Genomic DNA, 18,377 nt, shown 5'->3' with positions numbered 1-18,377 from the left:
TGTGTGTGTGTGTGGACATTGGTGATATTGAAAAAAAAGCTGGTTTTTATATTTTGTACTTGATCCCTTGAAGCTAATGTTACATTATACATGTTATGTTGCTTTTTGATGACTGACTCCTTTATCTCAACAAGTTAAAATATGTCATAGTTTAGAGGCAAAATACTATGTATGGTAATTGGAAAATCTAACCAATCATTTACCCACTATGCCTCCACATAATCTGTTCATGCGTACTGAGTGTCTTCCTAATACATTATATTTCTGTCATCAGTTTAGAACAGGGAAGAGCAGGTACAACTGCTACACACCGAGCATTGTGTCGTCAAACCGAAAATATTATTTGATCAATTGAACAACCCAGTCTCTCAAATGTGTAAATATTATGTTTTGTCAGGTGAGATAGTAAACTTACAATCCTTAAGTTTTGGGCTTATTGTTGAAAACTAAGACATTTTGATGCGTAAGACCCTGAAACTCTGATCAATCAGAGCAGGCTGTGCTTTTTTGGGAGGGGTGCTCAAAGAGACATACACTAAAATAGAACATTTCCGACAAAAGGGTAATTACAGGTATATTGAGAAAAAGAAAAGAAAAGCATGTAATCACGTTCTAGCAGAAATCCCAAAATACAAGTATGAACCTGAAAATGAGCATTATATGGGACCTTTACTGTTCCATGGATGATAATCTGTCTATTCAACTTCTCAAAACTAGGATCCTGGCAGCACCTACTACACTGACCAGACTACTATTCATACTTGTACATTTAACCCTCAAAACAACAAACTGGGCCATTTTAATGATTATCACCATTATTCTGATCCAATAATACCTTGGTTCACATTGTTGCATAAAAGGACTGAACGAGCATTGACATGTACCCAGAATACTGACAATAATACCAAACCTAATGCGCTGAGCCATGTTGGAGACAGATACTGGGCAGCACAAAGCAGACTGGCACACAGGGAAAAGAATGGAAACAATGGCATAATCAGCACGTTCATAGGGAAATGGGCACAAAAAAAATAGGCTGTAACCGCATCAACTTTATAAGGAGATAAGAACGTCTAGAGGGTGTTTGGGCTCATTATGGAGCCAGTGTTTATTAAAAGTGCCACGGGTTACTTTGGGTACATATTAGAACTTCAGGAAAAACTTTCAAAAAGCAGTTTCCATTGCCCAGTACCTTTTGGAAGGAGTTCCAAAAATGTTCCTGAAAATGAAATATTCCTTTAAAAAAAAAATGTAATTACACTATTCCAATACAAGTTTCACAGCCTACAACTTGAACTTCTACATGCCTGTGATTATTTGTAAAGTTCTTTGGGTCTTAAACATGTATATTGTTTTGATGGATGGATCACTTGTTGTTGTAGTTGGAGAGCCTTGTGTGGAGGAGTTAGATCCTGTAGAAACATATTGCATTTCATAAAAAAATGTTTTAATTAAATTTCTGCCTATGTGTGTGAGATATGGACAAAATGAGATAGATGGACATTTTTAATGACCAAGTAATTGTGAAAAGGATTGTAAGCAGATGTGATTTATTAACGTGGGCCGATACCCCAAATCCCCTTCCTTTATCTGGCTTTCCAGCTTGTCAAGCAGGAATGCCAAGCTTTAATTCTTTCTTGATGAGAATATTTTAAAACTTTATCATTGAACATCTTTCCCAGTGTTTCCAAATTATAAAGCCGTGTTTTTTGGTTGTCTGGCTATAATTAAATGGCAACGTTAATATCCACAGGCCAACAAAAATGAAAAATTACAGTACTAGAAATGAATCTTCTCACCACTGGGCCTTTTTAAGCATCTAAAATCAGCACCCGACTTCTTGCTGCAGACTAATGAGTGGCCTGGGGAACTGGAGAGGATGAAGCTCGGTCACTCTCACTGTGACACCCACCTAATCTCTGTGTCAGTTCTTTTCTCGAAGACAATTACTCAGCATGTTGAGGCACATTTACAAAAGTTCGAAGCCTATGGCACAATGACCTTTGTTTTGAAATATTGCACATTGTGGTAAAAGAGCTAGCGTATAAAGCCATGTCCTCCTTCTCCTCTTTTTCCCCTGATCGGAGAGCCCGGCATTCATGTGCTTGAGTGCCTCAAACACATGAAGAGACACATGCTCCTCTTCCTAATTCGGCTGCAAAGCGCCTCTCAGTTTAAGTGTTTTGTTTGTGTGCGGAGAACGACAAGTTAGAAGAGTCTATCTGAAACGCTCCTTGGTGAATTACTCTTGTCTTTTGCTTCAACAAGTGAGACAGCACTGATTTCCGAGCCTGATGTGGAGGCACTGATTACTAAATATAACAGAGTACTCATCTGTTTAATTCACTTATATGCAACGCTGAATTAAACGTACAGTATGGAATTTCCAGTCGCTACGGGTCTCTCAATCAAAACTAATGAATGTAAACAAACTTTTGCTGACGATGTCATATCCTGATAGAAGTCTCTTAGCGCCAGGGAGTGGGGCAGACGGACCGGGGTGCGCTAGCAGGCTAACTTAGCATTAGAGTAGTCTCCTACCCATACAGCTGATGTAACATGGCAAATGCATTCGTGGGTTTGCCCAGCGGTGTTGACCGTTGTCAAAACAAATCATACTAAAAATAACTTTTAACTTTAATGTTGTTGTTGGAATCCTATAATGTTACGGTACAGTTTAGCCACCAAGCATTAGCATGAGCCACACTTTAGCGTAGCACACTGTAGTAAACTGTAATTGATAATGGAATGTCCTATCAATAAACTAGGTCTCTATTGTATCACTGTGTTTAGACGTGGGATGTAATTAATGAAAAAATGAGGCCGTGCGGCAGAGAAAGTGCTGTGTTTCTGCTACTGAGTATACAGTGGTGCTCATAAGTTTACATGCCACTGCTTAAGTTGACTAAAAAGAGGTATAAAAAAATCATCTTTTGTAAATAGATCTTAATGCATTAATGTTAAAAAAAGGAAAATTCCAACCTTTTAAGGACACCAATTTTCTTTGTGAATGAATAATGTATTGTAAATAAATAAATATTCCTTCTTAAAATGCAGGGGGCATAAGTATACACACCCCTATGTTAAATTCCCATAGAGGCAGGCAGATTTTTATCATTAAAGGCCAGTTATTTCATGGATCCAGGATACTATGCATAAACCGAACTGACAAAGTTCCCTTGGCCTTTGGAATTAAACTAACCCCACATCATCACATACTCTTCACCATACCTAGAGATAGGCATGGGATACTTTCCATAAAATCATCTCTCAATGCAAATCAAACCAGCTATTAGTCTAACTGAAATAAAACCATGCCAATCTCTAGGCATGGTGAAGGGTATGTGAGGCCAAGGGAACTTTATCAGGATGTCAGAGCAACTAGAAGGGTCAAAGGTTATATGACGCCACTGACAGGCGACCAAATGACACTTACCATGTCCTTAATTAAAATTACAGATTTCTCTGGGATGGAACCTTGTTGGAAACGTTTGGGATATCAAAAGTACACAACTTAAAAACCTTTATAACATAAGTATAATCATTAGACATTTTAATGCAGAAATAGTAGATTAGGTATTATATCTTTAAATAAAAATACAAGCCATTTAAGCCATCAGTATCTTAAAAAACGTTTTTCATCCGAGTACTACTGTTTCTGCATGAGTTCTTACCTTCAGGTGTGTAGCTCTCTTAAACGCCTTGTTACAGAGAGTGCAGACGTGGCAGCGGTCCTTGCCGTGAGCTTGTCGACAGTGCCGTCGCAGGGTGTTGGCATTCTGGCACACCTGATTACAGTAGTAACACTGGTTCCGATTATCAGCCTCCGTCTGGCCGTCCTTCCCACCCTTATGGCCATTGTCAGTAATCTGGATCACATCACAACATATTCACGATTACTCGCAAAAGTTCACACCTACACCAGCATTGTGAAAATAAAATGTTCCATTTTTTTTTTTTTTTGCACAGCGTATTTATGCCTACAATACAGTGTTAGTAGCTATATGTCTGGTTTTATCAACAAAAAAAAAAATCTTAAAGTCCCAAACTCACGTTGCATATTTCCATTATAAAACTTTTTGAGTTTGATGAATGTGTTCTTTTTTATCTTCCAGGCAGCCCCTGATTAAAATTCATTTTAGTGATACAAACCACTCGAAGAGAGTCATTTGCTTAAAATAGGTAATCAATCCCAGATTACTGTGTTGCCATTTTAAGCATTTGCTTAATTCATCATTGTAAAACTGCCAGCTCTGTTAGACAGTTCCTCCATTGGATATTTTTAAATAGCACATATTACACATAAAACAAACACACTCACGTTGTATCCATTGTCAGATGCTCCGTTGGAAGACTGGGAATGGTGGCTGACCAGTATAACCTGCTGGCCTGAGCTGGCCGGCTGCCCCGGGTCGTTCAGCACTGCAGGGAACGTCTGACCCTGAATATTAAAAGATACTCTGGTAAAGCAGCTGAAAAACTACATGTCTGCTTTGATCATCAAACATAATTAATGATATTGCATATTTTTTTGTACCTGTGTATTGAGGTTTAGAGTGACACCATCCAGCATACCCTGAGCATCTGCCAGTGTTAGTGTGACGCTGTCATCGCTGGCCACGCCTCCTGGTGACATCGCTAGGCTCTGGGATGCAGCTGTGTGTGACAGGGTGGTGCTGGTTGGCATGCTGGAGACTGACAGGGGAGAGACAGATATTAAAGTTAGGATTTACAAGTTTTTAAGACATTTCAACAACAGCCATAGCTGTATTTTATTTGTAGGAAATGTAGTAGTGTATACAAACTGTATTTAAATGGAAACCACTATGTCCTTTGCCACAACTATATTAAAGTTCAAATAGCCCAACAATATGACATTAATAAATAATAGCCTTACTGTCTAATTGCCACTCTCTTACAGATGTATTAGAGCTGTACTGAGTTACTGCCAATGCCAAAGTAACATTTTCTACTGCTGCTGTTTCACAATAAAAGCATTTAACTGGCTTGTATTGTGAAGTAGCTGCATTTTTGACAGCTGATCAGTTAGAATTATAACAGGGAGTAATTAATCAAAGGCCTGAGTTACGTGAAAGGCTGCTCAAGGAGTGTTTGTTGCTCCAGGATTCTGGGATCTGTAGTATTAAACAATAATTGCTGTTACCACTGGTGTACCCAAATCAGTTTGGCCTGTATTTGTTGAAGTGAATGCAACCAACTGGCCAAAGCCCTTTTGGTGCTTTGCAGCCTAAAAATAATAAGAACATATTCATTAGTTTGGTCAGGGAGGAACTTACATTATATTAGTGGTAAGTAACACCAGATATTCTATTTTTTGTAAAAAGGCCAACACAGGCCCAGCACAGTTTTATCATTTTAACATACAGAGTGACAGAAATGCTTCAGTCTAATCAAGAAAAGCAGAGACGCTCTGGTGACTCTGTGAAGCAGTGGGAATATTTTCCACTTGAGTTGAGAGGGGAGGGTAATGAAGAGAGAGATGAGACTAAAAATTGGATTAAGCTTCTAGGTGACAAGCAAGGCAGTAAACAGAACAATCAGGAAGCAAACTCTGCCAAAACAAATCAAATTTGCTCACTTCACAGCACACAAGCCCTTTACTCTCTTATCACAAATACACAATTAAAAGTGACAATATTTCACTTATAGAGTTATCAAACTCAACATCCTCTTGATAGATGCACATACAGTAAATGTCTATTTGCAGTTTAGTTTATTTTCTAGCACTGAAAGATGACATGCAAAATAGATCCCAGGTCAGATTTAAACCAAGATGAAGATCAGGGTGTGTCCTTTCTAGGCTTGTACGCCTACTAGCGATTATACATTCTCTTTTATGTGATGATGTTCCTGAGCTAGAACCAGGGTGCAATTTGGGAAATTTTGAAATTTGTTGGTCAGTTTGTCTGCTTGACAAACCCATTTTGCAGCAATAAAATTGAAGTGATATGAACAAACAGACATTTATCTTTTTAGATAAAACCGATGTTGACAAAGTTTCCTTTTGGGGACATCATTTGAAATTTGGAAAAAAATTTAGTTGGAAAAAAGATTATAAATTGCAATTTATTGCATAACATTGCAATATTTTTTTTAAATCGCAATAATATTGTATCTTGCCACAAGTGCCATGATGATATTGTATCGTGAGGCTCCAATAGGGGTGGGAATCACCAGACGCCTCCCAATACGATATCATCACAATACTTCGATCCAATATTATTGCGATTTTAAACATATTGCAATATTCCGCGATAGATTGCAATTTATTACCATTTTTCAACACATTTTTTCCCAATTTCAAATGATGCCCCTAAAAGGACATTAACATCTGTTTTATCTTAAAAAAATACATTTCTCTGTTTGTTCATCTCACTTCAATTTTATTGCTGCAAAATGGGATTGTCAAGCAGACAGATTGTGTGTAGCAAGCACATACATATTTAAGACCCCACATTGGTTCTTAATTAAAAAGAGTCAGCAGAAAACCAACGGTCAGTTAGACAGGTTGTCACTAAAGGCCGTGACACGCTAACCCGATAATCGGCCGTCGGACAGTCTGCGAGGTTGGTGACTCAAGTCTGTCTCTGGTGTAAATGTAAATGTGCTGTATTTATATGCTATGCTGTCTTAACGACTACTCAAAGCGCTTTTACATCATACAGGATACATTCACCATTCACACACATTCATACACTGTGGCCGAGGCTGCCGTACAAGGTGCCACCTGCTCATCGGATAAACATTCACACACTCCGATGCGCAGCCCCAGGGGCAACTCGGGGTTCAGTGTCTTGCCCAAGGACACTTCGACGTGCGACTGCAGGGCCAGGGATCGAACCACCAACCTTCCGATTGGCAGGCAACCGCTCTACCACTGAGCCACAGCCGCCCCGCTCTGGTGTGTTTGGTGCCGTTGTCCATTGGAGGGGCCATCGTGCTTCATTTTGGCCGACCTGACATGCTCGGTCGGAAGACGGCAGTCGGACTCAAATGACCAATCTGATTGGTAGAGTACTAACCAGGAAATGACGAGCGGGATGAGCGTGACTAGAGTCTCTCACATTTCTGTGAACTATTTTAGTATAAATATGAGAGCTGTTATAGAGAGTGCTTGGTCGCTTCTCTCTCGCCATTGTGTTAAACTCACAAATAACGCCAGGTGTATAAGCCAATTTGTGATTCCTGGAAATTTTTAATGAGAGCGGGATATCTCCTACTTCATTGCCAAACTCTTGGCTTAAAGTGGTGGCCCAGAGTCAAGGGGTGTTATGAGTGAGTGGATGAGGTCACCAATGATGACTTGATGCAGGTCAAAGATTGCTTTTATGTGCATTTATAACACTGACAGAGTGAAGTTGTGTGGAACAAAGTTGACTGAAAGAGAGGGGTGGTTTATTAGTAACCATGAATTTATGGTAGGGATGTTAATGATTACCCGTTTAACCGACAATAAATATTTTGACCGATTACCTACGGAAGCCCTGAAAACAAAAACAAGAACTTGTCTTACGGACGTGCACTATACTATTCTAAGGGAAGGGAGGTCAGCAGGTGGTAATTAAATTCAAGTACAACTTTATTACTATACTCCTGGGAGTAGCAGGAGGCCAATCCTAACCTGTCATTCCAGTGTTGGCGTGACTCTGAGGTAGGAGGTGTTCATTGGTGATAGTCAGGGTTGCACTGGTGGGCTGGCTATTGAGCGGCGATGCCAGCCGGATGCTGCCGTTCATCTCAGCACCATTAGTGTGGCTATGCTGGGGGAGCAGATCCTGACCTGCAGCAGCATGGGGAAAAAGTCCAGAATTCAAGAAATTAGTCCAGAATTCAAGAAATTTGCTTTTTATTTTTCACAGTCATTCACATTTCAAGCTCTTTTTTCATATATAAGGGTAGGGTAGCATGTCGAATATTGTGGTCCATTTGAGGAAGAAAAGTGATTCTGTCAGGCATGGCAATTTGGATTAGCTGAGAGTGACTAAAAAAAAATCATGTCAGACATTTTTTGCTTGGAACCCATGCACCGTGATCTTTTTTAATTCCTTTTTTTAATAGAGCTTTATTAAAGTTTTTACAAAGTACAAGTTTTAATTAGGAGGCTACATATCATACCAAAGATAAAAAGACAAAAAAGCAAGAGTAATTAATAACAATAACAAAGTTAACTAAAGAACAGACCAGTGCAAAATTTGTAAAGTGCATCTAGTGGCAAGAGTCCTTCAGAAAGTGTACAGAGTCTTTCATAAAGTGCTGTGTATCTCAAGATCAATATATTCCAAGGAAGGAGCTGTTTGTGGTCTACAGTTTTACCTGTTTACATATGTAACACGGTTTATAACAGTCTGTTGAAGAACCATGCAGCGTCTCGTCTTACTGTATGACAACAATACATATAAATGCATATTACAATTTTTTTCAGTTCCTTGTGTTTCTCTGGTAGAATATCATCTATAATACAGTACATTACAGATTTATATGAAATGTCCAAATTTACACCATCCACTTTTAACTTGTCCCAGACACCTTTTGCTTTCTATTCCAACAAGAGATGCTGTTGAGTCTCGTCTTTGTTGCAGTAAATTATTGGACATTTAGGTTGTTGTTACATAGCAACTCCAAGACACAACAGCTCTGTTTAAGGACATCAGCCATCTCACATCTCGAATGCTCTCAGAAAGGTTTTTATATATTTTTTTAATTTCAAGAACTGTGTTCCTTTGTTGTAGGTTAGGTGTTTGCTTAAGGTGTTTATAATTTATATACCCGCCACATTTATAATCTTTTGTTTAAAAGGCCTTTCAAGTTTATCTGAAGGTTATCATATTCATACATAAAATCACCATAAATGAGGTTATAGTCTGGCTCGCCCTCTCCTTTTCCTCCACTTTTTGACCCAGAGTGCATTCCTGGTGATGACTGCTGACCCATTTTTGATTTGATATATAGTCTTAATTCCCATGTCTACTGCCCCTAACTAACCATATTCTTGCTGCTTTTGTATATATAATAAAATATAATATATAATTTATATATAATACATAATAATATAATAATTTTAAACATAATAATTATTTTCCACTGCCTTTAATGCAGAGAGAGACACAGCACTGAATGTCTTGCAGCAGCTTCCAGAGAAAGAGAAACAAAAACAAAAAGGCTTTGTATAATGATAGTTGGCTATTGCCTTAGTCTAAAGTATTTGGATCACAATACAGTAAATATGTCAGAATGCTGAAAGAAAGACAGTCCAAGCTGTACCCAGATCTCTCTTGACTCAAAAAGTGACACAGGCACAACTTAGCTTGACACTGTGGATACATGTATAGGAAAACATTGGTTTGTGAAGAGAATGTATCACCCCTAACCTTCCAATAAATCGAAGGGCTGAGTTATTGTTGTGTTTTTCCCTGAGTGAGGAAATCAATAGATGTGTTACAGATCCTTGAGGGGATTTTTATTTCATCTGTTGATGTGTTATTGATAGTCTGTTTCTGCACTTGTGAACAGACAAGGTAACTGTCTACAGTATCCAGCTATGTACTTGTTTTTTGTTTTTTTTAATGGACCTACATTGTAGAGTGGTCCATACCTGATATGGTGAGAGTAATCTCCTGAGTGTTTCCTGCTGCTGTGCCGGAACCGGAAGCTGAGGCCTGGGCCTGAACCTGGGCAAGGGCTTGAGTCAGGCTGGAATTGTTGATGGTCAGTGTGATCTCCTGACCGCTGGTGCCTCCGGTTACCAGCCCAGAGCTGCTTATGACATGGCTGAGGTCCTGAGAACCTGCAGAATCCACAGGAAAGCATTGATCACTTATTCAGCTCATAGCCTCGCATTGCCAGACCTTCCTCCTCCACAGCGCTGCGAAGGAGGGTCTGGCTAGGCCACACAGCATTCCTGGATGGGAGAAAAACCCGCTCTGGTTTATTGAAACTTCTTTGAACCAATCACAATTGTCTTGGACGGCGCCAGAGGTAGCAACGATGCCACTGCAAAATAGCCTTGGGAAGGAACTGGTTTTGGTGGAATATGTGTACGTTCAAAAGTTGTTTTAGTCGTGCAACAGAAAACGCAGATTAGACAGACGGTCTAGCTAGCTGTCTAGATTTACCCTGTAGAGTTCTGAGGAGCAGTTACTCATAGTCCTCAGAAATCGACCGGAGTTTAGCGCATGCTAAATGCAACACAAAGACAGCGGAAGGTGAAAATGAAGGACACCCAACAATCCCGGAAATGAAACTCCGTCAATATAGACTATTCAGCTCATGACAGAGAGTGTCTGTTTTTTTCTTACCTGTAGCATCCTGCTCAGAGAGGCTGACCTGAGCAGGTGTCATGGCGGAGGGCTGCAGGGCCAGGCTGGTCAGCGGGTGGATGACCACGTTGGCGGACACCGAGGGGTCGGTGGTGGACATTAGCTGGCCGCCAGAGTGGGAGACGAGGCCAGTGTCGACGCTCAGGGGTTGAGAGAGGAGACCGCCCTGTTGTAAGGTCTGCTGGAAGAGCGCGTGGTCAATCTGGAAGAGAAAGCACTACTTCTGATGAAAGAGGAAAAGGAGAATGAGACTTGTGGGAATGTATGACCGAAGCCTATGCAAGGCTGCTTTTTTAGAGAAAAAAAACGTTTCAGTGTCAATGAGGACCATTCCACACTTGATACTTTTACTTTATGACTCAAATCTGTGATGTAAAATACATTGCAAGAATTAATATGTGACTTAGTTTGGTCTACATACTTTCTCCTAATGTCTTACATTTTTTGGAAGGCTATTCAAATCTGTTCTAGCAGGTAATGTGAAACGTTTCTGAAAAGTCAACTTGTTATGAGTTTTGATGGAGGATATGAGAAACAACAGTATCTGAAATATACCAAAAAATATTTGATTAATAACAGACAGTAACATTAATCTGGCAAGATTCTGGTTTGCAGAATATTATGGTACAAAACCTCTCTCTACAAATATGTAAGTATGAACCATTTCATGTTTTTTTAAAGAGAGCATGTATTTTTAAAACGCTTTAAGCAAGAAATTTTAATTAATATTGAAGATAATGTATTCAATGTTTAGCATTTTTATACATTATGTATGATAATAATGATTTAATGGTAATATTATGCTTAAAAACACTTTATACAAAACACATTATATGCTATAGTTTGTGTCTCTCTAAATAAATAAATATTACTCTAGTTGGCTCATGAGCCAATAAACTGCAGTGAACTACAATGGATCGGATTTCTAACATATTAATGCTATTTTTTTATTGGTGGTTTTGTCAGTGATGGCACATACTCTCATATGTTTGGCTCATGAGACTTGAGTTTTTTTTGGTATTTTATTTTAGGAAATAAACTCATGACGAAGAGATTACTGCTCCTAATTGCTCTTCCATGTGATGCTCCTAAGATATTTGAATTCCTTTAATAAAAAAATACGCTGCAGAGCACAGGCTCAATTTTCTCACAAATCTCAGCACACACCGTTCACTAAGAAGTTGATTCATCTTGACCAACAGAAACAAAAAAGGCTCAAATGAATTAATATGTAACCTGTAGTGTGATGTTGTTGATGTTGCTGGTGTCGATGCCAGAGATCTGGACGTTGGGGCACACCAGGCTGGCAGGCGTCAACTGCAGGTGGATGCCGTCCAGCGTGGTCAGGCCATCTGGGAGAGACACAGTCAGGTCTCCTGCAGCTGCACACACACGCACACACACGTACACACGTACACACACACACACACACACACACACACACACACACGCACACACGCACGCTTAACATTTTTGTAACAATATTTGACTCATTTTGTGAACGTTAGACCTTAAATAATCTTTGTGGCTGCAGGACAGAAAGTAAAGGCTTTTTTTACAGCAAGGTTATGACAAGTGAAGAGGCATGAGTTGCTGAAACTAAAACTTGAACTAGTACCAGACGAGGATGACCCTGGAGGCAGATACTGTACATAACGGTAGATCTTGTCAAAGGGCAGATGTAAAGGCATGATATAAAGTCATTATACATATAGTCATTATATGCACTGCGAGGCTTCTGAGCTACCAAAGTGACCCTATGGCTTCTGCTGGAGCAACAATACCCCTGAAGTACTGAATATCTCATGAATAAAAAAGAGAGACAACAAAGAAAACAATTTGCAACGGATGTAATGCTTCAACGAATTTGAAGAAGGAAGCAATGATTGGAAAACATTGTTGGCCACCTCGCCAAGTGTTATGCTCCAGGAGCTGTGTGGGGAAAGTCAATTCATGGCCGCCAACGTTAGCCAGACTTCAGTATATTTAACTTAAATCAATTGGAGTGTTTTGGAAAAAGTACGTAAGGGGGGGGGGGCAGCTAAATATATATCGGTATATATTGTTTACTTTTGTTTGTTTATGTATGCACCAACCAATATGGCAAATTCGGTTTAAGTCTTTACTTAAACTTTTTTCGTGATTCTGATTGTGATTTAGAAGGTGGCGTGAGCACATCTGTCCTCCCTGCCTCAGCCACATCCTTCATCTTGTCCTGTGCAACTGTCAACTCACTATCAACTGACCGAACGAGAAGTGATGATCCCTGCAGCAATTCACTTCCACCGGCAAACGTCGGTGCATTAATCATCAGCCTGACATTCCGGTCAGAGTACGTGCCAAACATTGATAAAATGCGTTGTTGTTGGGTCATTTATAACACCGCACGGTGACATAACAGTAAAATTCAATGCCTCCATTTTACGGTCTTGCGTTGTTTCATCCTCTCAAAATGATGCCTGCCGACAAGGGGCCGTTATAAAGTTGAGATAATAAAATCATTGCTCTGTAACAAACAGACTTGACTTCGTGCTACTCTGCGTCAATCGCAGTAAAATATGCAAAATGTCCTTATGATCTACCGCTCTGCCTGATTAATTACAAGCCATTTTTTGTTCTGTTTGACCCATCCATAATCCCTACCTGACATGGAGGCCGGCAGGATGGCCTGCCCCACCAGTCCCTGTTGCAGTAGATTCTGGTCAAACTGCCCTGTCAGGACTTGGTTGGCTGGGAGGTAAATATTGGGGTCAGAGTTGGACGTTTGTAGCAGACCCACAGGTTGAAGAGCCTCTGAAATGGCTGGCTGCTGCCCCTGGCCCGGTCCCACAGCCTGCCCAGACCCTGGGTCTTGACCATGACCGGCCTGAGCAGTAGATGAAGCAGACCGCTTGGATTTGCGGCTGTCGAGGCTTGGCCTGAAGTGGCACTGGATGTGGGTTTTCCGGTGGCCTGAAGTTCTGAAGCGGAGTTCACAGAAGGGACATTTGAAAGGCTTGGAGCCGGTGTGGAGGCGCATGTGCACCTTTAAGCTGCCCTTTGTAGAGAAGGAGGTGTTGCACATGTGACAGCTGAAGAGTTTCTGACCTGCAGAGACACAGTAAGGAGAGTGAATAGGACTTCTCCAGGCTACACCAGCTTGTTGTCTCTTTGTGGTCAAATATTTCAGAACTCCCTGTTCTTTGTGTATAATGGATCCGGTAGTCTTGCACTACCAGACCTTCCTCCACAGTGATGCGGAGGAGGATCTGAAAGCGTCAGGTAACGGACATCCGGAATGAAGCAAATACTGTAGCATAATTCACAAAATGTATTACCATTGCTTTAAGTAATCTAAACTCTAGATTCCATCATGTTGTCTGAGTTTGCCACATCCTGTATCAAATCTTGTTTATGCACTTCTCCAAATACAATGTTCAAGAAATTCCACAACCACAAACAAAACCACTCCAACCGCAGCTGGATTAAAGGGACTGTAGTCGATATTCAGAACGTTAATTAAGCAGTAAACAACAATTTGCTATGTAGCAGAGAATGAAGTCACACTCCATCTGAGTGTGTTGTAATCTGAGCTGCTCTGTTCTTAGTTTTGTGTTTCTTTAGTGCGTGTAAGGGCCTTGTGCTTCGGCAGTCACAGAGGGCTGTGAGAGCAGTTTGAATGTCGAGTACAGCACCTTTAAACAATGATTTCTTGTAATAAAACTCTAACCTGTATGTGTCTTCACGTGGCAGTCCAGGGTAGATTTTACCGTAAAACTCTTCCCACATACATCACACTTGTAAGGCCTTTCTCCTGTATGGATCCGAATGTGCCTAGACGTGGAAGCAAATCAGCTTAGGTACATTTGAAAGAGCACAAGGGCAGATGGGAGATTTAAAAGACAGCAAGTGAGTGGAACTTCAAAATATGGCACCAGTGACATACTGCAATGGAAACAGCCAGGACAATAAAAAGCCTCGCCAGTGTTTGCTGGTTACTGCCAAGGGCATTCAACCATCTCATGCCTTTAGTTCCCAGTGCTTTTGTTACAGGAAATTGCGAATGCACTCTGAATCCAAATATGAAAACTTAAATCATAAATGTGGCTAACTGGTGAGTATCTGACTTGTTCAGGAAAAGAAAGTGACTCTGCTATGAACTTCCTGTCTACACCATAAGTGGGAATGTGTATCATAACGTAAGTTATGGTTGTCTAAAAAACAAGTGACAATACAATATTTCTTCATCCAAACACAGAGTGACAGCGGAGACTCAACTGGTTACTAGGCCTGCACAATTTGGGAAAAAATTATGAATCACGATTTTTTAGCTTAGAATTTATATCACGGGGGTGGCCTCTAGCTCAGCCAGTCAACCAACCATGCAGGCTGAGTCCTTTGCAGCGGCCCGGGTACGAATCCGACCTGCGGCCTTTTGCTGCGTGTCATCCCCCATCTCTCTCCCCTTTTCCTGTCTATCCTCTGTCACTAATAAAGGAGAAAGCCCCAAAAAACTGCCTGCTTCGATGTGAATCTAACATAGGGGTGTCTATACTTATGCCCCCTGCATTTTAAGGAGGAATATTTATTTATTTACAATACATTATTCATTCACTAAGAAAATTGGTGTCCTTAAAGGTTGTATTTTTTTAGTCAACTTAAGCAGGGGTTCCTATACTCATCACTGTAGGCGTGTTTAGGCGTAATATGCGATAAACCAATCAGAGTGTCATCTCCCATTCCCTTTAACAGCCAGGGGCGTTTGTACCTTGGCGTATTGCTATTATGATGGCGGAATTGCATCATGACATTTTTATATGTAATCCTTTGCATGTGTGCATATATATACATATGTGCTGCTATGCTTCCCTGTGTGTGTGTGCGTGCTGTGCATAAGCCGAGGTGCATTTTACTAATGCACTGTTAAAAAAAAAAGGACAGGCTGCATTACTGACTTTAGTCCAGGTTTTTGTTGGTCAATGACGCAATCACTTTCCACTGCCTCAAGATAGCAATATGCCAAGAATTCACCTGAACTACCTCCCTGCAAGACCAGCACGCCCATGGGCGCACAGATGGGCGCAGCTGTATTTGCTATTTAAACCACGTGGGCGCTGGACGGTCTAAAAATAGCAAAGACACTTGAGTCGGGCTTTGCGCCATGCTGCGCCAGGTGCGCCGCAGGCCCTCGAACTGCTTGTCCTGATGTGTATTGTTTTACCACAGTCACGTTTCCTCTACCTCTCAATCTGTGAAGGGTCTTGAGATAACTCTTGTTATGATGTGATACTATAAATGAAGTTGAATTGAATTTACCTGACGAGGTCACTGGGCTTCTTGAAGCTCTTGGGGCAGAAACTGCAGCAGTTGGCAAACTTGGGTTCTGTTTCCAGTTCAACAGCCTTGTCTTTGATCTCGCTGATTCGATCCCTCTCCGCCGCTGACTGGGCGAGGATCCGCTCCGACACCGAGGCCTCCTCGCCAGGATCCTTCGCCAGCTCGGCCGCCTGCTCCTCGGTGAAAGTGATGATTTCCAAACCCCTCCTCTTTGACTTCTGCTCCCCATCCTCGTCCTCTTCTTCTTCATCCTCTTCATCGACGTCTTGACTTTCCAGACCTATAACTGGGAGAATCGGGGTCTATTACACGATGTGCCTTTGGGTCGTGCTTCATGCTAGACAACTCAAAACGGAGGCAAAGATGTGGGCAGATTGAAACATTTTCAAGAGTAAAAATATGGAAATCATTTTCACAGACATCCAAATTGTTACTTGACAGCACAGATCTATTACACAGTGTACAGACAGCTTCAAACCTACTCTCCATTGATTCAAGGCAAAAATCAATCTTTTGGCATGCTGATAGACTATATATTAGCATTTTCCCTTTCCTTTTTATAAAAAAAAATCACATATTCCACGCAATTTTGTTTGTGTCTTTAAATTTTTCATACATCTTTCCAATAACTTTGAAATTCAATGGAACTGGAATGACCCTGTGTAGAGTGTGTGTATACCCTGTGCGTAAGTGTCATGTAATAAAACATCCAAATGTTGTCTTGGCGTCCTTACTTTGCTCCTCCACAGCATGCTCCTTCTTCATATGCTTTTTACACAGCAGGCTGGTCCTGAAGCTCTCCTCACAAACGGAGCATTTGAAAGACTTGATGTGGATGATCATGTGGCGGTTCAGGCTGCCATTTGTGGTGAATGAGGCGTCGCAAACATTACACTTAAAGGGCTTCACTCCTGTCGGCGAGAGATGACACAGGCAGGGTTTCACATGGCGTCTGCAGGTTTCATGGACTTCCATTTAAAAAAACTTCTAGTAAGGTTTAATGTGACAAATTAAAAAACTATATATATATATATATATATATATATATATATATATATATATATATATATATATATATATACTGTATATGCAACAAACCAATCAGAGTGTCATCTCCCATTCCCTTTAAAAGCCAGGGGCGTTTGTACCTTGGTGCATTGCTTACACACACACACACATATATATACATATATATATATATATGTATATATATGTAAAACCGGATAACTTTGCATACATTTCTCATACTGCTTATTTACCTTATGTCCTTTGCTGAAAGTCATAAAACCATTCAATTTTTTCCACATATCTTGAACTGCACAGCACACAACAATGATTGATTGTGGGAGTCAATGGTGTAGCGCTGGCTCCAAGTTTCATTTAAAACTTGTTTAATTTGTAACCGTGGTGTAAAGGAAATGCGTGAGCTGGCTTTGGGAGATAAGGTTTTACCATTTTGAATAACAATGTACCACTCGGATTTGAATCCATTGAATATTCCAATTCATATATGGAATATGATGTATTTAATAGTGTGCATGGCCTCTAATGACTTTCAGCTTGGAAAATCTAATAAAAAATAAATAAATCTCGACACCTGGTACAAAGCGAGCTCACCTGTGTGTGTGTTGAGGTGGGACTTCAGCACTCCGGCTGATACAAACGCTCGTCCACAGAGGTGACACCTGTATGGTTTCTCCCCCGTGTGGGAGCGCACGTGCTGCTTCAGATGGCTTGACTTTTTAAAGCCCTTACTACACCAACTGCACCTGAAGAGGGAAAAGAATTGTTGCTCTTATTTCCACTGCCCCTCAGAAAATTATTGGATGTTCAAATGGCAGACTAAGTAGTCACATAACATAACACATTGGGCTAATAGTGGCCATGGTTTATTTTTAATGGAGAAAGAGAAGCTGTCCTGACATCAAGGCACACTATTCACCTTCTTCACTGTTTTTTTCCCCCCAATGTCACATCGCTGGCTCTTTTAAATCTTCTAAAGAAGATATGGTAACACAGCATGCATACTCTACATGTGTGTGTTAGTGTCCCTCTTGGTATACAATACATACGTATGTGCTCATACAATAAAATGATAGCTTATAAATATCTCTGGTTGTTGTTTCTGTTCCATGACATGTTGTATATCATGTTTGGGGTGTGTGCGATGAAGAGAGGGATAATTATAGTAATTTTAAAACAACAAGCATTCCAACTCAGTCAAAGAACTTGCTCGCTTTGTATCAGCTCTACATCTACAAACAAGAGAGCTCTTCACCTAGGTGGAAAAGCTGATGCACTTGTGCTTGTTTACCAGCGTCTATTGCTGGCTCCGAAAAAGGCCTGGACTGGCTATCTGGCATACCAGGCATTTCCCAGGTGGGCCGACACACTTTTGGGCCGAATGGCAGATATACTGTGATTATATCTATAAAAAGAACTGACAGCGGCCCACTGGTTCATTTTCTTTATTGGCACTGGCCTGACACAATCAAATCCAGGAATCCCCTTGCCTACTCCCTACCCCTGAGACACGAGCTGTACTAGTCATGCCTATGCTGGAAGTTTAGCACCCACGTTAAAACGGACAAACGACCACCAAAGCGCAAAGGAAGCGCCGAGAAATTACAGGAGAAAAAGATAAAGGATCTACAGGCGGATGCCTCAAAATGTGCCAACATTTCTGACATGTTTGGGTAGGGCTGCACAATTAATCGAATTTTA

General features: G+C 40.7%; 1 protein-coding gene across 2 annotated transcripts in view; it reads right to left on the bottom strand.

The window, feature by feature from the left end:
- znf236 (zinc finger protein 236) overlaps nucleotides 1-18,377 on the bottom strand; it is a 53,951-nt gene that overhangs the window by 6,823 nt on the left and 28,751 nt on the right. For both annotated transcript variants that reach the window (XM_032518476.1, XM_032518477.1), the window contains exons 18-29: nucleotides 17,271-17,422; nucleotides 16,388-16,564; nucleotides 15,633-15,939; nucleotides 14,047-14,150; nucleotides 12,981-13,424; nucleotides 11,574-11,719; nucleotides 10,317-10,539; nucleotides 9,614-9,805; nucleotides 7,643-7,801; nucleotides 4,538-4,695; nucleotides 4,322-4,441; nucleotides 3,675-3,869 (exon numbers count right to left, since the gene is read on the bottom strand). In XM_032518476.1, coding sequence (XP_032374367.1) covers nucleotides 3,675-3,869; nucleotides 4,322-4,441; nucleotides 4,538-4,695; nucleotides 7,643-7,801; nucleotides 9,614-9,805; nucleotides 10,317-10,539; nucleotides 11,574-11,719; nucleotides 12,981-13,424; nucleotides 14,047-14,150; nucleotides 15,633-15,939; nucleotides 16,388-16,564; nucleotides 17,271-17,422 — 2,377 coding nt within the window. The remainder of the gene's footprint in view (nucleotides 1-3,674; nucleotides 3,870-4,321; nucleotides 4,442-4,537; nucleotides 4,696-7,642; nucleotides 7,802-9,613; nucleotides 9,806-10,316; nucleotides 10,540-11,573; nucleotides 11,720-12,980; nucleotides 13,425-14,046; nucleotides 14,151-15,632; nucleotides 15,940-16,387; nucleotides 16,565-17,270; nucleotides 17,423-18,377) is intronic.

This window comes from Etheostoma spectabile, chromosome 6 (assembly GCF_008692095.1).
Source record: "Etheostoma spectabile isolate EspeVRDwgs_2016 chromosome 6, UIUC_Espe_1.0, whole genome shotgun sequence".
In the NCBI taxonomy this organism is placed as follows: domain Eukaryota; kingdom Metazoa; phylum Chordata; class Actinopteri; order Perciformes; family Percidae; genus Etheostoma; species Etheostoma spectabile.
Note: the sequence above shows the minus strand (reverse complement) of the source record. Positions and strands in the feature narration are given on the sequence as shown.